Consider the following 20,620-nt stretch of genomic DNA (forward strand, 5'->3'; position numbering starts at 1 on the left):
TGAATTTTACTTTTTGAAGTTTAGTTCCAATTTTCATTTGGTTTGAAACTTTAACTTCTATTTGGGTTTTTAACTTCTATTTGTTTTGGTTCATAACTTCTATTTGGATTATAAGCTTAATTTTCATGAATCTTGATGCATCATTTGAATTATTGTGTTTGAATTATGAATGATGAATAATAGATGAATTTAGGCTACAATGTATGAGATAAAGGTAAAAAAAAAAAATTTCGCCCTTGAATTGTGTTAAAAAAACAAAAACAAATTTTATTCCAAAACAAAGTGGCAATTACCATTGCTATATCATACCAACCGAACTATTTGGCAATATCGAACTTCAGTATACCAAAAGTTTGGTACGGTAATGGTAATAAATTTTGGGATAAATTACATTTTACCCCCTCAAGTTTGGGGTTGATTTCAATTTCTTACAACATCTTTAAAACATTTCAATTTCATACATGAACTATCATTTTATTTCAATTTCATACATCCCTTAGAAAATCCGTTAAGTGATGACATGGCAAATATGGGATCCACAATTATGCTGACATGGTTGACAAATTTGTGCCACATGGCAATTTTTTTTTAATTTTATACATTTAAAATATAATAATATTTACCCCATTTAAATTTAAATAAAAAAAAAAAAACCAAACAAACCCAAAAACCCATCTTTTCCCTTCCCTCCCCCAACCCCCTCACCTTCACCGAGCCCAAACCCCTCCATCTACTCGCCGCAATCGAGGCCCACTCTAACCACCAAAACGACACCCCCATTGGCCGCTTCCAAAACTACCTCTGAATCAACACCAACCCAAACTACGATGCCCTCATCGCCTTCCTCATCGCCATCGCCCAAACCCTAAACCTCCAAATCTAAACCCTCCATTTCACCCAGTCCAAATTCAAGCCCCTCCTCCTCCTCACCTGGCATGGGTCCCACCCCTCTCTCCCCTCCCTCTTCCTCAACTCTCACCTTGACTCCATCCCCGCCGAGCCCGACAAATGGACCCACCCTCCCTTCTCCACCCACCACACCCGGAGGGCCTCATCTTCACTTGCGGTGCCAAGGACGACAAGTGCATCTCCATCCAGTACCTTGGATTCTGGCTTAGACCATGGACCCCTGCAATTCTTCCGTCGGGACCATCGCATACATGAGTTCGGAGAGGATCAACACCGATCTGGGTTTTTTGGGGTTTTGGGTGGGGTAGGGAGGTTGCGGGGGAGATTGGATTTTTGGAGCTAGGGAATAGAGAGAGAGAGAGGGTGTGTATCTGATTTGAGGGTGGGCTGCTCGGGTGGGTAGAAAGGGATGGGGAAGGTGAAGGGGTTTCTTATTATTATTTTTTTATTATTATTATTTTTATTATTAATTAATTAATTAAATATTTTAAATTTTTTATTAAGTGTTTAGCTGCGTGGCACAAATGTGGCAGCCACATCAGCACAAATGTGGATCCCATATTTTCCACGTCATAACTTAACGGATTTTCTAACGGATGTATGAAATTAAAGTAAAATGATAGCAAATGTATGGAATTGAAATGTTTTAAAGATGTTGTAAGGAATTGAAATCGACCCCAAACCTGTGGAGATAAAATGTAATTTGCCCTAAATTTTGTCAAACCGAAAATTTAGTACGCTAATTGGTACGAAAATTTTGGTACGGTAACCGTACTGAACCCACCCCTATCCACAGCTTCATGTTGTCAGTAGATATCTCATATGCCAAAACAAAAAGGAACAATAAAGAAAACCCATATCGTTTCAAATGCTACAATCCATCGTTGCTCGAGTTGAAATTGTTGATAAATAAAAGTAGTAGGGATAAGTGACATGTTTGAGATCGTCGTTTAAAACATCTTTTTTTAACAACAATAATTGATTTTGGGGGTGTTTCTTCTTGGTCGTAAAAGCATAATTTCAAGTTCATAAAATACTGTATCAAAAAAGCTTATCGGCAAGGCAATTGAATAGTGGGCTTTTTCTAAATTGGGCTTTTGAGGTTTGCAAATCACAAGCTTTATCTCCCGATAGAAAGCCCAAGGAGAAAGAGAATGGGTTTAAGTTTAACTAATCCATCTACCCGCCAAATGCCAATGGGTTTAAGTTAACCTCGCATCGTTTCGTTGAATGACAGGACCCACCCATCTACCAGTCCACAGAAACGTGTCGAACATGATTAGAAACAGTCTGGGACCCACGGTTACTATATAAGGATATTCGATTATCTTAATTAATTCTCACCTAAATCTTTTGTTCAGGCTAAGCAATCCGACCACCACGGACCGCAGGAACAGGGAGCCAGCGGAGAAGATGAGTTACCAGAAAGCTCCCCAAGAACCCTACCCTCCTCCAGGTATTACCAAAACAAACACGCTTCCTTTTCAGAGTTTCAAATCCTTTCAATTCAATTGCTCAATTACTTTTTACTGATCGATATTATTATTTGTTTTTATGTAATCAAGGATATCAGTATCCGCCGCCGGGGTACCCATCAGCTCCTCCGCCACCGCCGCCGTATGAAGGGTACCCACCGCCGCCGCCTCCACCTTACGAAGGCTATCCACCACCTGGGTATCCTCACGGATACGGTCCTCCGCCGCCGCCGCGTGATCCGCCGTACGAGGGGTACCAAGGTTATTTCAATCAGGGGTACCCTCCGCCACCTCCTCCTCCGCAGCAGCAATACGAGCACTATCACTGCGAGCATAACAATTACCAAGAGCAAGATGGTTGTATGTCTTTCTTACGAGGCTGGTATGTAATCTTCCATCTCTGCCGTCTACTCTTTACCCGCCCATTTCAGATTCTCTTCCCTTGTTCCTTACACACACAATTGGAACTTGATTAAAATTTATCTAATTTACTGCCAAGCTCCCAACTTTTGAATTGGATTAATGGTTGTGTGCTGTGCATAAATAAAGGTTTATGCTTTTGAATTTTGATAGGAGAATGTCCAAGTATTTTAGTTAGTAAATTCTCTATCTAGCCTCTAGCATGAATCCTCAAGCTTTCCTACATGTTATACTGTCTTTTGGCTTGGTAAGTTGGTACATTTTTTCCCAGTTAGCTTTTTTTACAACAGCTATATCACTAGTTGCTGTCCTACTCCAAATCTTATGCACGAGAGATTTTCTCATGTCACCAATTCACATATGTGGCAAGCGCTTATGGACAGGTGGTTCACTCTTTGAACATCTGGTAAACGTTTACTAGACAGCCACAGGTGATGTGATTATGATAGTGCATTGGTTGTAAGAAAGTTTTTTCTCCTCGTGCACAGCTGATATTCTTCTCAGAAGACAGGAATACAGAATGTTGCTTTGCCTTTTTGTCCTCATGTAATAATGCTCGGACATTCCTCCAGGATATACGCTTTTCAAATGAATAATGGCACAGTGTTCACTTCTGTAGTTTTTCCAAGGTTTAATCTTGGACTGTCAAATCATGAACACTTACATTGCTCGTCTAGAAGAAGCCAGGTGCTAGGATTGAACAAAAGTTTTTAACTTGTGTCAAGGCGTCAGTAACTCCCTAGGCGTTAGGTACTCCCTCGTAACCCTTTTAGGCTTATCCCAAATTCTGAGCTGATATGAACAATAGCTAAAATAATGTGTGAGAAGTTTCAAGCCAAATACATGTCAAGCTTGCTCCCGTTAACGCAAACAGGATTCCTTTGCTTAATCTCGAATATATTTTGATCATGCATTTGGTTTGCTAAATTATGCTTATACTATCATGTGGGATCTTCAATTTGTTATTTTGCTAATTATTTCTTTCAAATGATAAGGGAGGGAACTAAATGGTTGTTTTTTTTGCTTGCGCAGTTTGGCTGCGCTATGCTGCTGCTGTTTGCTGGAGGAGTGCTGCTTCTTTTGATGATATTGAAAATGGATATTTGTTTCTGAAGCCACTTCCATAAATTTGAGCATCTAAGTGTATTCATCGGTTAAGACTCGAGGGGGCTTTTGGAATGATTTATATTATATTCTTGTTTTGTGCATTGTTCTACCCTAAGACATGTAAATTGCAAGCAGTAAAGACTACAGATTTTAGGTGTGGTTTTATGAATTGCTCGACTGTTTATTTGTTCTCTGTGTGTTTTTTTCGATGTTCATGAATCATCCACCTGCCTGGATACTGGATGCTGGATGCTGGATGCAGGATAGGAACACAATTGTTTACGTTTGAATTCTTCTATTGTCTAGCTCCTCCTAAGTCTCAGGTGGCAGGTGCTAGCCGTGCTCATTATATCTCATCTGGTCGCCAAACGAGTACCGGATTCAATCGCCTTGGGGCACCACAAGGATATCGACTCAATCGGCTTCGGTACCACGAGGATATTGATAACAGGACAATTGGATATACTGGTTCGAATCAATTTATAGCAGCATAGATTACAATGGCCAATCTCTCTGAATTTAAACACCTTATCACTAACTCATCATCAACTAAAATCAACTAATCAACTGGCCTAACCAAAGTACAAACTAGTTAAACAATAAGAGAACAAACTGACAACCTAGAAAATGCACCTACAGAGTCCACACAAATTCCGGTGTATCCCTTCTCTTCCCCACTAGGGTGCGATAGAGGTACATCTTCTCCACTCGTTGCTCATCATTGGCGCCAATCTCCATCTGATCACTCTCATTTATGATCTCCACATTCAGTGTTGGCATCTGCTTTGCTAGTGCCTTGCAGCCTCCAAGGGTAACTTCGCAGGACGACATCCAAAGGGATCGCATTGTTTCATACTTTCCCACGTCCTTTAGAAGTGCCTCGTTTCCGAAGGGGCTGTCCCTGATCTCAAGCTTCCGGAGCTTCTTGCATCCATTCAACACATAAAGCATACCATTGTCGCTGTCCCCGGCAAATGCAATAGACAGCATCTCAAGCTGCTCAGCATACATTCCAATGTACAGGAAAACCCGGTCGGTTAAATGGCCAGAGAGCGATAAACGCCTAATATTCTTGCATGCCTGGACAATTGCCCCAAAACCTTCATCCAGGGGCCGCATGGTAACAGCGTCAGGTTTAGTGGGCTCAAGGATGCACAACCTGAAACGTATAAAGTTTGGGCAGTTCTTGGCCACGGTTATGAGAGCAGCATTAGTCATCTGCTGGCAGAAGTAGAGCAACGAATGAAGCTTTGGGCAACCAGCAGATATGGCAACAAGGCCTTCTTCTGTTACAAAAGCATGCCCAGCTGCAAATGGATCAGAAGGAAAAACTCTCAATTCCTGCAGTTCTTTACAAGTTGAGGCAACAACTCCTAGTCCTTTGTCTCCAATACAATCCAGAATCTGCATAAAAACAGAAATGATTATCAATCAGTTCTTTTCTTTTTCGGTAAAGAAGCTGTGGTAAGAATCATTTTCTGTAGCAAAAACAAAACGAGCATACCCATAATCGCTGAAGCTTCACACATTGGCGAATTAGTTCTATTAACTCACTGCCATGAACCCCTGGAGCATAGCTGAGGTTCAAGGATGTCAGGTTTTCCAATATTGGGTAAATAGAGGGCAGACATCGAGGACCAACCTCCAAAAACCCTGACAAGCTCTTAATTGATTTACATTTTACAACAGTCGCCTGGAGTTTGTTGTAGGTATCTGAATCAGGATCCAGAACATAAGACCCAGTTCCCAAGTCCACTAGTTGAGGTGCTCGCGCCAATACTTTCTGAAGAGTGTCAGGAGGCACTGCACGGTTTAACCTCAAGACTTTGAGGTTAGGAGATCTCCCCACTAGTCTCTCCAGAGCCGTTAGATTAATTTCACCTTTGAGGCAAGCAAAATTCAGGGAAACTAATGAAGTACTGCTCTCAGGAAAGCAGCTTAGCCAATGGCCTCTATGATCATCAATATCATTTTCCTGCAGATCCAGCTCCTTAAGAAGCCTACGCAGAAGAAACGTTGGAGGAAGTTAAGAGCACACAAAGGACAGGCAAAACTCAAAGTATTCATGAAACACAACTTTAGATAATCGGGATATAGACTCTAGAGACACTTCACACTGCTCCATACAATTGCTTTCACATTCACAACATAGAAACATGGTTAAAATTTGAAAACAAAACAGTCAAAAGAAGAAACCCGAGATGTCCAAGCAAATAATACATGTTCTGATGAAAAGAAGAAACATGAGATGTCCCATTAACCATTTACAGTATGAATTATGCAAAGATGTAGAAAGTAATAAATCTGAATCATGGGGAGCACTTAACTATATCATAAGCAGCACACTCAAAATGCAAAAGAGAACAAAATTGGATGGCCCAGATTGGTAAAAAAACCAAAAACAAGGTCACAATATGAAACAAATATTGAAGATAACAACACTTGCATTCAACGTTGCTGAATAAACGCCAATCCATACATAAGAATCGAACAAATAAGTCAGTCAAATGAGGGTCTAAATAGCAAATTAGTCAAAAAATTAGTAAATAGAAACTCCATTTGAGCATGTAAAACAAAAAAGCAAGAACAAAAGAACACAACACAAAACAAAACAAATCCAGATTAAGCAAATAATAAACGAAATTAGCAATCTTATAAGTTATCGACAAAAGGAAGTAAATATTGTCACCTGCAATTGGCAGCAATAGCAGCAAGGCCGTCGGTGGTAAACCCTTCACAGCTAACAAGAACCAAAGACTTGAAATTGGGGAAGGACCTGGAAAGAAGCTCGAGGCTTTCGTCGGAGACGATCATCCTCTTGAGGCGGAGCTCCTCCAGGCCAACCCGGCCGTCGGCGAGAGCTTCAATCCACGGTTGCAGAAAGCCGCCCCACTCGTAAGGAACCAGATTGAAGTCGGCGAAGTGAGGCTTTCCCTTCAAAGTCAGGGACTTGAGCCCCGGAAACCTCTCGATCACTCTCTCCGGACTGATTGCATAGCAATTCCCGATGAACACTCTCTCCCTACTGAACCTCTCGATTTTGTACCACGATTTGCACACCAACGACACCGCGTTTCGGTCCTTCTGCGAGGTCACTGACTCGAATATCTGCTCGATTACCTCGTCCGGAAAGTAATTCATCCTTCTGTCCTTACCATTCGACCCCACACTTTCCCGGGAAAAATGTCAAAGGAAAATCCAACCAAAAGAAATCAACTTTCCCAAAAAATGAATTGAAAAACCCAACAAGTAACTACCCTCACCTCACATATCTCTCTCACTCTCCGTGTGCAAGATTTGTGTCCTCGATTTCAATCTGTGAAAAAATTTGACACAAAAACCCCAAACCTTTGAAAGAGAATCTTAGAAAAAACTACATGAATGAGACCACATCAGCAGATCTAAATATATTCAAAGATCTGGTTTTTTTTTTATTTATTGAAAATCTAATTTGACATCATCCCTTTCACCTGAGCTGGGATCTGCATTGAAAGAGAGAAGGAAAAAAAAAAAAAAAAACAAAGGGTGAAGGAAATAAAGGAAAATATTTTTTGTTTTGATTCTAATGAGTGATCATCTGGAAATCAAAAAGTGATGATTACAGGCCTGGAAAAAAAAAAACAGACGAATAATATTTGCCGTAGATCTCTCAGAATCTACAAGGAGTTCCCGAAATAGAAATTATTAACAAAACGGAAAATCTTATGATTCTAAAAAACGAGAGAGAGAGAGAGAGAGAGAGAGAGAGAGCCTCAACCCCAAAGGCTCAAGCTTGAACCTCAACCCGTGTTGAAGTGAAAGCCTTTAACTCTGATGAGGAGAGAACCAACAGAACGAACCAGACCGAACCCCGCTTTGTTATTGACTAACCCTGGTTACCTCTCATCCGACGGCCCTGCGTGACTTAATGGAGAACATGAAGCGAATCTTGACCGTCCAATGAGTGATCAGGCATGTGTCCTTATCACTGTTTCCGACGAGCCTCTCCCTCTCTCTATCTCTCTCTCTCTCTTCTGCTAAAGTCATTGATGGACTGTCAATGAAAGGAAAAATCATATTCCTTTGAGACGTTAAATTACCAAAATGCCAGGTCATGGATAAAGATTGCTCGCTCACCTCATTTGTCCTCGTGCGAGTATGTTAAACTCGCTCCCTCCGGCTGCGACATCCCCATGTGAGGTGCATCGTTTCATCCTTGTCTCGCTCGTGTGCAATGGCGGGAGCGAGTATTGAACTTACACACTCTCCCGCGTAGCATAGAATTTCTTCCCCAATTCCGCAATCACAATTGCATATTTACACGGTGATATGATTCAGTGTGTTATGGTGCACGACGTAATTGGTTGTATCACTTGCTTGCTAGTGTCTGGGACCGTACAAGAGTTGGCGGTAGATAGTTTTCAGTCAAGATATCAAAACCGGTAAAATTTTGAAATTTAGAGACAAACCTGGAAAAGATGTCCAAGTTACATTATTGAAAACTTTAACCAAAAGTTTTTGGTATTATTTATTTTAATAAAAATTTATATTTTTATACTAAAAAATTAATCTAGTATTATTCACTTTATCCTTTATTCTGTTTTTATCGTTAAAACTCAAAGTTTTCAAATCTTTTTCATTAGTTTTTCTTACATTATTTGGATACTTCTTACTTCTCACAAAAGATGTCCACGTGATTGAATTTTGATTATGCTCGACTTCATGTCACAGTAGTTCCATTCAATGTAAGAATGACATTTTTACCGAAATTTTTCTCATCATCGTCTCTCTACAGCATGTTTAGTTGCTAAAGTCATCATCGTCTCTCTATAGTATGTTTAGTTGCTAAATTTGACAGGTGATACAAAAAGTCTCATATCCCTCTTGATTTACAAAGGTATGAGGAGTCCCTTTGATTGGCTTTAAAAGCAATTTCACCCCTAAAAAAATGCGCCAACACCCAGCACATTTATTCACTCACAGTAATATACCCTAATGAACAGTAATAGGCCAAACTATCTCCACCCCTAACAAAAAAATAGCCTAATCAATTTTATTAAAATAATTATTTTATTTTTAATTTATGACTTTAATCTCTGTAAGCTCTTTGCAGCTTCTTCTTTCCCAACCTCACTCCCACATCCAAAACCCGAATCAACGACGCGATAATCCCGGCTCCTATCAGAACAACCTTGTACAAACGAAACCCAGAAATAACAGAAACAATCCTTGCAGACAACCTCATGTCGTCTCTGCAAGCTCCGTTGCTGGGCCTCGAAATGACAATCGTGAACTGCCGTGTCAAAACGTCGGCGTTGTAAACCTCTAATAGGTTTCTTGCATGAATATCGAGTCTTGCGGAAACCATGTCCAAGTTGCTCTGCATCAGGAGCTTCCCGTTGTACAAAAGATCGACGCAGCGATGAGCTCCTCTCCCTCCTTCTCCCTCTGTGGCTCCTTGCCCTTCGACGCCATGTTGGCGTTAGATGGGCCGGTCCCAAGGTCTGTCAATTTTGGGCTAGCCTGGAGACCAACTTGGGCTGAGTGCTAGGCAATCTGCTGGGCTGGACAAACTTTCCTAGGTGTCAGATCATTTTTTTGGCTATGTGCTAGCCTATCCCACCCCCGGTAGAAGTGCTCCAAGGGCGCGAATGCCCTTTCATTTTCTAGTCAAACGTGCATGTTTACTTGTTCTTGAAATAAAACGTAATAAAATTAGATGCAATTACGTATTGTAATTTGCCATAACCTTTCTCAAATCATATGCTCTTAAGTCTCACCCCTCAACTACACGTATAGAAGTTTCCAATATTCCAAACGTGTCATGCTTAAGGACTACAAAATCTAAAATGAATAATTCATTTTCTTTTATTGATTTTGTTGTTTCATTTGTTTTCTTGACCGAAAACTATTGTTAATTGATACTCCAAACATTGCTTAAAAAATTTGTGAGTTTAAGTGGTTAAGAACGTTTTCTTATTCGTTAGACTCTTTCTTCTCAAGCGTCGGTCATTTAACAAAAATTTTATAATACAACTCATGCTATTGAAGTATTAAAATGATTCAACAAAAGCCAATCAATTTATTTTTTATAAATTAATGATGAATTTATGGGACCAAATACCATGAGCTTGTTCGTTGGTCAATGTCTTTGGGACTATGGGACTATGTACCTAGCTAATGGTACCATAGGAATAGGTATCTTTAGGGTGACAATTATGGAAGCTAAGCTAGTGTAGTGATATAAGAGAAATGTTGAGGAGACTCTTTTAAAGTGAGATTGTCTATGAACTCTTTAACATCTCACATTTTAACGTCAATTTTATTGCTATCATTATAAAAAATTATGCAAAAAATATGAGTTATGAACTGTGAACAGTAAAGGTGGGAGAAATGTTGCGCAACATGTATTTGAGAAATATATAAATATATATATATATATAGAAAATCTCCAATGATTGTTTTAATTATTTATGAATGTCTGCAGTGTGAACAGTGAAGGTCAAATGTTGATGCCAAATGATGATGTGCTGTTGCGTGTTAGTGCTTTGTTTTCCAAATTTTATCTGCTTGCGTTGAATTTTTCCAAGTGAGCTACAAAGAAAGAAGGCAAGCCACAAAGCAAAAGATGATTAGGAATTTCGATAGGGATAAATGAGGAGCTTTATACGGCCATGTGGTGGTGGGCATACTCTTTTGTGACTTGTTATCCCTTCGCTTTTGGCATTGACAACTTCCTGCCCGCCACGTATAGCTAGTTCATTGGTCAATATCCTCAGATGGATCACAACTCTAAGAAATTTTTCAATGTAGAGACACGGTTTTGTATATCAAATGTCATAATACAATTACTTGAAATTGCCAGGTAATACAACTAACTAGCGGTATTCATCTTCACTTGTAAGTGAGAGATCTTAGGTTCGATTTTTGTCAAAAGCGAATTTGAACCATATTATTGTTAGCTCATTGTGAGGCTAAACTCATCCCCTCTCTATTAGTGTAAATAATACCATCAAGTTTCCAACCAATTGATTACATTTGGTGTACCAGATCGAGTTCCTGATACATTGAAAAATCTCTTTACAACTATTTTGTTGTACCAAGATTTTTTCCAGAATGACCAAAATGATTGGTGGTGGACAAACTAAGGGACCAACTCTATAAATTTTAAATCTCATGAATCAAAATGAGGAGTTATGCTAGTATCATGGACCATTTTAGTTAAAAAATCTAAATGAATCAAAATATAACCAATGATGATAAGATTGTCGTTTTTTCTAATACCAAATAGTATAGTAATTTTCACAACCTCTTTTTCTTCACGCCCTCTCAAAGGAAAAAAAATCATTTGGCGTTATAATTGAGAGAACCAAAGCATAATGAGTTGATACAAAGAAACCGAGAAGTGCAAAAGAGGAAATGAGAATGAAAAATTCACTTCCCGGCTAAATAATAAATATATCACAGTACATTATTAACCCACAGAAAAAAAATTATATGTTATTATATAATTGAACGAACACTTGAAATTATTTTTTTCTAATCATGTACTGACATTTAGAATTCAGTTTTCTCATAAACTGAAATGTATAGATAGATTATAAGGAAAATTAATGAAAATAATTTAAAAACTTTGAATTTTAATTAAAATGACAAAAATATGTTGTAAGTGAATAATATTAGAAATGATTTTTTAGAGTAAAAATGTTATTTTTCGTTAAAATGAACAGAACTAGGAGTGTTTCGTTAAAACTCTATAGATTATATAACATTATTCAGAGTAGTTTCTAGGCTGTAAATGTTTGTCTGGCATTAGCCTACAACTGTACTTACTACTGCTCCTCCCACAAAACATATAACAACTAATACGTAATATAAGGATGACGTTGGTTTAATGCAACCATCCAATCAGAGGATCGTAATTTGCATTCGAAAGCAGGGAGTGGTTAGGCCAAAAGGGGCATAATTAAATATAATTGGTAGCCCCACTCCCATATAATTATAATTATAATTACAAGGACTAGGACAATAATATATCATACATGATTCAAGAAGGTGAAAGGCACCAAACTTATATATATGACTTTTAACACACTTCATGATCATTTCCATCTTCCTCTCTATATGCTCTCTCAATCATTAACTAGTATTGCAGCCATGTGAGGTTCATCAAGCTTAGACAACTACCTAGTTAAGGGGATAAGAGTATCGCTTCTTTTTTATAATTCAAAGTTTCAAATGACACTCGTTTATTGCAGATCGAGTAATTAAGTTTGGTTACGAGAGTATGTGTTAGGAAAAATTTTTGAGTGCAGACGACTGTATCTTGTGACCATCAGACCGCACACACAACACATCAAACCATTATATTTTGGTCCACGTACCACTTGTGTCTGGTGCCCTATATGTGCTTCCAGACATAAGAATTTATCGGGTGTCTGTGTCTGTAGCGTGCTCTATAGTTGTACAAAACTTTGGCATCCAAGGAAAGAAATTTGAACAAAAAGATTGAGGGTAGAGAGGGCTAGAAAGGGTTAGAGAGGGTAGAGGGCATGCGATATCATAACGCATGGAATTGAAGGTGCAACGTGGTCCTGGTACCGCCTTTTTTCGGAACGTTTGGTGGAAAGCAGGCTGAAAGCGACTGAGACGAGAGGGGCAAGGCATATCATATATAACTAGAAGATGTCCTCAAATGTACTCTACGCATAATTGTCGCGTAAATTAGAAAACCTGGTCCCAATCCCAAGCAAGTGATATAGAAGCTACAAGTATCTGTCCCCACCACCGTGCCTTGATAGTAAGTAATCCAAAGCAAACCCAGACAATATGAATGGGTGGTCGTGGTCGTGGTCGTCGTGGTGGTATTGGCCTCCAGTCAAAACTACGTAGTATCCATATAACAAGACAACAAGAGAGAAGGACACAAAGGACCACATAACTGTTGGTACTGTTAGCCAATAGCTAGCTAGGTCGTTGATGATGATGATGTCATCTTCCCTTCCCCTCTTGGAAGATAAAGGAAGAAGGAGAATTACGGCTGACAACGGCTAGGCCATGGAGTGGGAGTTGAATTCATTACGTCTGTCAGAACGACAGATGGTCCAGCCAGGTGCAGATTTTTCGGATCGCTAGCTAATGGCCTGATATGGAGACTAAGACTTGCTTTTAGGCCTTTTCAGCTTTCTGTCCACCAAAGTGAAAGGGTCCCAACTTATGGGCCAAAGCCCAAGTTGGGGGCATTCCAAGTTCCAACATACGAAAATGATTTCCACACCCGTTTTTTCTCCCTTGCACTCCTCTTTTCTTTCTAGCTCTAATACTGAATAAATCAAAAGAGAATGAAAACAAAAGGAGAGTGCAAAAGAAGGAAATGACTGTACGGAAATCATTTCAATACAAAATCATCTCAGACCAAAAGAAAAAACGAAAAGAAACAGGAAAAGACCACCTGCATAGATAGACGAAGCGGGGCAGCATAGACCGTATAAGTTGCACCTCTCCAGTCCACAAATATGTGCATAACCACCAGTAAAATCTAAGACATGGTTATCTCCAGTTAACCCCATATGTTGTGTCAGCCAAAGCAAGAGGAGAGGAAATAGAGCAACATTTATACAACCAACGTAGAACGGAAAACATGTAGTACAGGTAGTCACAAACCGTGTCTCCAGAGTGGCACCACGTATAGGGGGCAATAGAACTTGGTCCTCGATTCCTCATAAAGATAGGTAGCAAACAATCACCAGCCTTGCAGATAAGTACCAAAATTTCCCTATGCAGGTATAACCAATGCGTATATTACCGACGCTGAAGTCTTCCAGATCCAGAATGACCACATAGGCAACACCATTCATAATCTACAGACATTATAAAGACTAAGATTTGGCCACATTAAGTAGATTTAAATGAAACAGAATGCTACGGGTTAGGATCACATCAAAATCAGTTCTCCCTGCTCCAGTGGACCATTCCAAGTAACGGTCTTTCCATGCGATGGGAAAAAGGACCAATCAATAATAATAGACATGATACCCTATGACAGATTATCCACTTGTATGAATATAAACTTCAGAACTACAATGTGATTTGGCCTGTACCACATCTCATAATCGCACATAGCATCATACCCAGTAACCTAGGTCAGAACTGCTACTTTGGCATGGGCAAGTGATGTTCTTCTAAAGGCCAGTTGATAAATCACTTCCTTAACTAGAGCTATGGGTTACTGAATCTTCTCCCCCTTTCCTCCTTGAAGTGAGCTCGCTATTTTTAGCCAAGGCAAACTCTTCAGCGAGACAGTCCAGCTTTAAAGCCTAACGATGCCTGTGGAAATAGTAAGACTAAACACCCGGAAATCCCCAATAGGGACTTGGGGAGAAATCACTAAAACTTCAGAAAGGGGGATACATTGAGGCTTAGCCCAGTCAACGCAAAGAGAATTACCTTTCCACAAATAAGTGAAAAGTTCTTTGTTTCAAAAGTTTGGCATGTTTGTGCTCTGCTCTCAAAACTTTCGTCTTCCTAACAAAAAGTTCACAGCGAGTTTTGGTCAAGTTTTCACACATGATTTCTAAAATTACAGCTTGTAGCCACTACTCTGCCATGTTAAAGTATAACACATGCACACACACTTCAAAACTGAACTTGAAGGAGGAAAATACCGACGAAATGATAAAATCCAATAAGGACTAAAAGGAAGATACTTGGATTGAGTAACATAAAGTATTCACAGCCTTGGCCGCAATGTGTTCGCATACAGCAACTAATTAGCATAGCCTCATCGAATCACTTACTACTAATACTACCTTCCCAAACATAATGTCAATTTTTACTGACCTTCCTCCTCAACTCAATCATCGCTGTCATCACTGTCGTCTTCTTCTTCATTTCCATTGTCATTAGCAATGTAAACTCCAGGCTGCACCTGCCGTCTCCGAGTCCTCGAAGGAAGAATGTTATCCAAATCGACCTCCGCAAGAGGATCATCCGACAAATCGCTGTCTCCGTCTTCGAATTCGCTTCCGCCGTCGCTCGAATCATCGTCGCTGTCGTCGTCATCTTCTTCTACCAGTTTCCCTTTGCCCTTGTCATCTCTCATAATCCCCTTCCCCTTGCGATCCATCTCCGCCTTCCCATTAGACTTTTCATCTTCTTCTTCTTCTTCTTCGTAATCTTCCTCTTCGTCTTCGTCTTCGAGGTCAGCATTGGCTTCAAACTTACAGGTTTTCTCTTCGCCAGCGGAGGAATTGTTTTTGAAATTTTCTGGGGTTTGACTTTTAGCTTCGGCAGCCGACGGACTGTCATCGGGAACTTCAAGCTTCTGGGTTTTGTTGGGGCAGTCGGGCTGGTTACCGCAGCTGAGATCGGGTTTGCGCTTCGCTGGAAATGTGGGTTCGCCTTGGTCCTTAGTTTCAGCCATGAGTGAGCTGCAGAAGGACTGGCTTTAGTGAGAGGTTAGCAGGTAGAGAGATTGGATCTCTTGGGATGGTGAGTTTTAGGGTTTTAAAACGCCACGAAGAGAGGGAGTAGTTGAGGCCCTTGAGAGGGATCTCAATTCGTACGAGAGGTCCGCCGCCTGGCGGCACGAAGAAATTTCGCCCGGTTTTAATAACTCCTAATTTTTTTAGGGCTTTATTTGTTAGCAAATTTCATAATATTTATTTATTTAAATTTTCTAAAATACCTAGAATTTCTTGATTTTACCTAATATCCTCCGGTTATAACGAATAAAAGTATTCCTAAACCGTTGTTGCATTTATTATGTTAATTTATATTTGTAGAGAAATTTAAATCGCATCCGCTATAGGAAATGTAAAAACAGGTTTCTTCCCCATATATTGTCTTTTGGAGTTTTTAGTGGTACTAAATCCATGCCAAAACTTATTATGTTTCATGTTCAATACTCAAAGATTAATTTAACAGTAGTCGGTAAATTTCTTCCTCTCCGATTGTCTTGTGGAGTTCTTAGTGTACCAAATCCACTTTGAAACTAATTATTTTTCATATTCAATACGCAAAGATTAACATAATAGTTGTTTGGTCGAAAATGACAACAGTACAATAAATCTTAATTTTATTGCCTTTTTTATCGACTTTAGAATTAAATTATCGTAACATTAACAGTTACAATGTTGTCTTTAAAAAAAGTTGCAAATTGGTATTTAACGTGAAATAAACGAGACCAAATGCAACAATTTATTTTAAATGAAAATGGAGATTTTCCGTTTTTTTTTCTTCACATCAATAGTAACGCATTCAACTTCATTTCCCACTAAAATTGCACATAATAATATTCATTGTTTATTATTTGCTGGGAAAATTGTTGACCGCCGTTCCTAAATGAGCTGGAAAGTGTAAAATATTCACAATTTGACATGGCTCGGAATTTTCGCCAGCGCCAACGCGGTCACTGAATTGAATCCAAAGAGTGGGGCACCAAAAACAGATTGGACGATTAGACACGACGATCCTGCTCCCATCGCCCCTCATCCTCTCCCTCCGTCCGTGTCTGACCCATCCAACGGGTCAACCCGACTCAAATACCGGATCTACGCCACATCTCTGATCTGCACACCCTCAGAAACTCCTGCTCAGAGCTCCGCAACTCCCAGATTCTCCGATCCAATTCACGTCGCCAAGCTTCACACAGCTTAAACGACGTAGCTTTCGGATCATACGATCATCCCACCGCAAAAATGATTGCGATCCCTTATTTAACCGCGTTAACCACGTACTTCAGCTATGGATTGCTATTCGTTTTCGGCCAAGTCAGAGATTTCTTCCGCAAAATCATCGACTGGTGGAGTGCTAGCAATTTGCAGGTTCCGTAATCATTTGACATAATTTTGTTTCCATTTTTTTTAATTTTTCCTGTAATTTTATGTAAAAAAAAGTATTGTTTTGTTGCGAGAAGCAGGGTTATGCTCCAATCTGTTTAGGACTTGAAGATTTCTATATTCGCCGGCTTTATCTTCGAATTCAGGTATTTTGTTGTTGATTTGATTGCGTTATATAATATATATATATATATATATATATTTTTTTTTTTTTGGGGTGAAAGATTGCGTTATATTTCTTGAGCTGTATGAAGTGGATGCACCTGCTTCTGCAATTAAACATCAAATCCATGGAGTCCCGTAAACATTTTTATTGATAATTGCTGGTTAATTTTTTTAAGTTTTGACTGGTCAGGACTGTTTCAATAGACCTATTGCAAGTGCTCCTGATGCTTGGTTTGATGTGGTTGAACGCTACTCCAATGACTACAACAAAACACTCAAGTAAAGATCACAAATCTCCTCCGATTTTGTAATTTCATGAATCCTGTTGTTATGTTTTCTTGATTTATATCCTCACTCTGTATTTCGGCTAATGCAGGCTGACGAAAAAAATTAGTCGATGCCTTAACTTAGGATCTTACAATTACCTTGGCTTTGCTGCATCCGATGAGTACTGCACGCCTCGCGCTATTGAGACGTTGAAAAAATATTCTCCCAGTACCTGTAGCAGCAGAGTTGACGGTGGTTGGTATACTAATACTACTTTGCAGGAAATTTTGTTTGAACTGTTTTTCTAAATGAATTTACCATGATACGCTTCTATCATCAGGCACCACCAATTTGCATAATGAGCTGGAAGAGTGTGTTGCAAATTTTGTCGGGAAACCTGCTGCAATAGTTTTTGGAATGGGTTATGTCACAAACTCTGCTATCCTTCCTGTCCTGATGGGGAAGGTTTGCATCTTTTCTCAAATTTATGACTTCTAAACTTTTTCTTTGCATTCCTTATCTGAATTTGTGCCATTTGACTTTACAGGGAGGCTTGATTGTTAGTGATTCTTTGAACCACAACTCTATTGTCAACGGCGCAAGAGGATCTGGAGCTAGAGTTTGTGTTTTCCAACACAATAGTAAGTTTCTTACTTGAATAAAGGGATGTTGAAGCTTTTGACTTGGGCATCAAATTCTACGTCTCAGGGTTTTAAATGAATCATATTTTCTTTACACTAAGATAAGCCAGTGAGGAAATATTAGTTCATAATCAGGTTTTTGGCTATTTGTCCTTGTGTTAATTCATGTGTATGGATTTAATTGATTACTTGAATGAAAGGGATGTTGATCGGATACACATTTCCAAGATGTTGCTTTTTTTTTCTCTGAGATGTTGATGATAGCATGAATAGAGTTTTACTCATTAAAATTAAAAGAAAAATGTGAAGCTCAGGTTGGAGGTTGCACCGTTATATCTACCTGTTGCTTTATTTACAGCTCCTGCTCACTTGGAGGAAGTTTTGAGAGAAAAAATCGCAGAGGGGCAGCCTAGGACCCGCAGACCCTGGAAGAAGATAATCGTCATTGTGGAGGGGATATACAGCATGGAAGGGGAGCTTTGCAAACTTCCTGAGATTATAGCAATCTGCAAAAAATATAAGGTTGCACCTTCTTGGAAGCTTTCACTTCAATAAATGTGGTTTGGCCACCTAATTATATGCAGTATATTGTATCCTTCAAAGGACTGTTTTACTTTTCTAATGAAATTGGGAAATACCTTGCTAAACTGTTATCTGAACAGTGAATAATTTTTGTATTTATTCTCAGCAACTTCCTTTCGTGTCTTAGGCATATACATATTTGGATGAGGCCCACAGCATTGGAGCAGTAGGGAAAACAGGAAGAGGTGTTTGTGAGCTCTTAGGAGTCGATACAGCTGATGTAGATATCATGATGGGAACATTTACCAAATCATTTGGATCATGTGGTGGCTATATTGCAGGATCTAAGGTTTGTTTTTTGAACTTTCCTTATACTTCGAATTTGTTAATCAGTGCGTGGTGTGACCTAGCCAGACTTTCAATGTGGAAAAGGCATTCGTTGAAATAGGAGAGACTTAATTAAGCATTATCTATATGACTGGCTGGCTGTCAGTTTCTTTTACTTAAGTGCCATTTATGGATGATCAACCTAACTCTTAGTTGAAAAGCAATTTTTGATTCTGGCAGAATGTCTTCTCCGTTGCACGATGCATTGATGTGATCCATAGATAAATTACCATGTATTGAGTTTTTGTGTTCTCTTCGTAACAAACACTTTGATTCTTGTGCCATCCTTTTATTCACATTGTGGTGTGTCTTTGCAGAGTAATTAAAAAAAATTCATGAGCTCCGTATTGAATTTAACGTGGTCAATGATGTTATGTCCAGGAGCTTATCCAATACTTGAAGTACACTTGCCCTGCTCATCTTTATGCAACTTCAATATCACCACCAGCTGCCCAACAAATAATATGTGCCATAAAGGTCCTTCTTGGAGAGGATGGTTCCAATAGAGGTGCTGATAGATACTTGTTTCTTTCTCCTCAGTTTCTCTTTGGTTTTCTTTTCTCTGTTTTCTTTGGTATGTCTTGTGTTTAGTAGATATTGTGCAAGTATCTTTAGCCTTTAGTGCTTCTTCTCTATATGACGGTGACTGAAAGAGCTTTTGTTTCCTTGTAGGTGCCCAAAAACTTGCACGGATACGGGAGAATAGCAACTTTTTCAGGTCAGAACTACAAAAGATGGGTTTTGAGGTTTTGGGGGATAACGACTCTCCAGTAATGCCAATTATGCTTTACAACCCAGCCAAAATTCCCGCCTTCTCACGGGAGTGCCTCAAGCAGAATGTGCGTCCATACTTCCCCCACATTTGTCCTCTTATGGTTTTATTTTTCTGTTGCCTCTAGGTCAATTTAAATTACTGCTGAATGAATGGTTCTGTTACAGGTAGCTGTTGTGACAGTAGCATTTCCAGCAACGCCGCTACTGTTGGCAAGGGCACGTATATGCATATCTGCGTCTCATACGAGGGAAGACTTGATCAAAGCCTTGGAGGTAAATTCTTGTATAACATGTTCAATATGACATCCATTCGCTGGCTTCATGTATTTCCAAGTATGTGCAACATCTTATAACACAGTTGCAATATTAGTTGCAATGTGAGAGAGTTTGTGGCTTGACATTGTTTTGGGGTTTGGTTCTTTCAGGTCTTCGGGAGGGTTGGTGATCTGGTGGGTATAAAATACTTCCCCGCTCAACCAAAGAAGGCGCAGGCCGAAGAAGAAAGGTTGCTGAAGGTGGATTGATTAGCAAAACTGAAGATGGAGGGATGCCTTAGAGCCTTGAATCATCATTTGTGAGCCGTAAAAGGGGTCGTGGAAGCTGGACTAGAGTCTAGGATATATGATCACGTATGTTAGTGTGTACCTTGTGATTTAACTTGCGTTGTCATCAGCTCTTGTTGTAATGTGGCATTCTCTATATCAAAGGTCTGCACCGTGCTTCGCTCGAATAGGGCGTTTCTTGTTCATACATGGTGGATTTTGCCCCCACTCCCCATGCGTTGGGAGGGATTTCACTGTTCTAACTTCTAATAGTTTTGTTTGAGAAACTGTCCTTAATACAATTGTTACCTTGGGATTGCCATAATCGGAAATTACTGTCACTATTTACTCGAGAGTGTAGACTATGAGTAAAGAGATTTGTCAATGTGCTTAGCACTCGAAGTGGGCACACCACGTGTCACTATACTAGTAGTGAGATACCTGTGTTAAAAATTAACTACTTAAAAAAATAAAATTTCCCTTTGCTTATATAATGACACGTAATGTACTATCCGTATTTTGTTCCGGATTCAATAAAAACTCTCCTATGTTTTTTTTTAGTGCATCAATATTTTTTATATGAAAGGGAGAGG

At 39.4% G+C, this 20,620-nt stretch overlaps 4 protein-coding genes across 4 annotated transcripts; 2 read left to right on the forward strand and 2 right to left on the reverse strand.

Annotated features, from left to right (window-relative positions):
* Positions 1–2,253: 2,253 nt before the first annotated feature.
* LOC137707503 (cysteine-rich and transmembrane domain-containing protein WIH2-like) lies at positions 2,254–4,098 on the forward strand. Its single transcript, XM_068446382.1, has 3 exons — positions 2,254–2,365; positions 2,475–2,766; positions 3,837–4,098. The coding sequence occupies exons 1-3, from the start codon at positions 2,323–2,325 to the stop codon at positions 3,886–3,888; spliced, it is 387 nt and encodes a 128-aa protein (XP_068302483.1). The 5' UTR covers positions 2,254–2,322; the 3' UTR covers positions 3,889–4,098.
* Positions 4,099–4,367: 269 nt separating this feature from the next.
* LOC137707502 (protein AUXIN SIGNALING F-BOX 2-like) lies at positions 4,368–7,901 on the reverse strand. Its single transcript, XM_068446381.1, has 3 exons — positions 6,601–7,901; positions 5,416–5,911; positions 4,368–5,315 (listed from the first exon to the last, which is right to left on the reverse strand). The coding sequence occupies exons 1-3, from the start codon at positions 7,050–7,052 to the stop codon at positions 4,545–4,547; spliced, it is 1,719 nt and encodes a 572-aa protein (XP_068302482.1). The 5' UTR covers positions 7,053–7,901; the 3' UTR covers positions 4,368–4,544.
* A 6,681-nt stretch (positions 7,902–14,582) lies between these two features.
* Positions 14,583–15,511, reverse strand: LOC137708649 (histone H2A.Z-specific chaperone CHZ1-like). The gene has a single exon (XM_068447770.1). The coding sequence runs from the start codon at positions 15,310–15,312 to the stop codon at positions 14,743–14,745; it is 570 nt and encodes a 189-aa protein (XP_068303871.1). The 5' UTR covers positions 15,313–15,511; the 3' UTR covers positions 14,583–14,742.
* Positions 15,512–16,211: 700 nt separating this feature from the next.
* Positions 16,212–20,290, forward strand: LOC137707497 (long chain base biosynthesis protein 2a-like). Its single transcript, XM_068446375.1, has 12 exons — positions 16,212–16,714; positions 16,810–16,875; positions 17,085–17,173; positions 17,271–17,416; positions 17,502–17,626; positions 17,709–17,802; positions 18,161–18,324; positions 18,512–18,673; positions 19,093–19,219; positions 19,384–19,550; positions 19,651–19,758; positions 19,911–20,290. The coding sequence occupies exons 1-12, from the start codon at positions 16,589–16,591 to the stop codon at positions 20,007–20,009; spliced, it is 1,473 nt and encodes a 490-aa protein (XP_068302476.1). The 5' UTR covers positions 16,212–16,588; the 3' UTR covers positions 20,010–20,290.
* The last annotated feature ends 330 nt before the right edge of the window (positions 20,291–20,620 follow it).

This window comes from Pyrus communis, chromosome 11 (assembly GCF_963583255.1).
Source record: "Pyrus communis chromosome 11, drPyrComm1.1, whole genome shotgun sequence".
Classification (NCBI taxonomy): Eukaryota; Viridiplantae; Streptophyta; class Magnoliopsida; order Rosales; family Rosaceae; genus Pyrus; species Pyrus communis.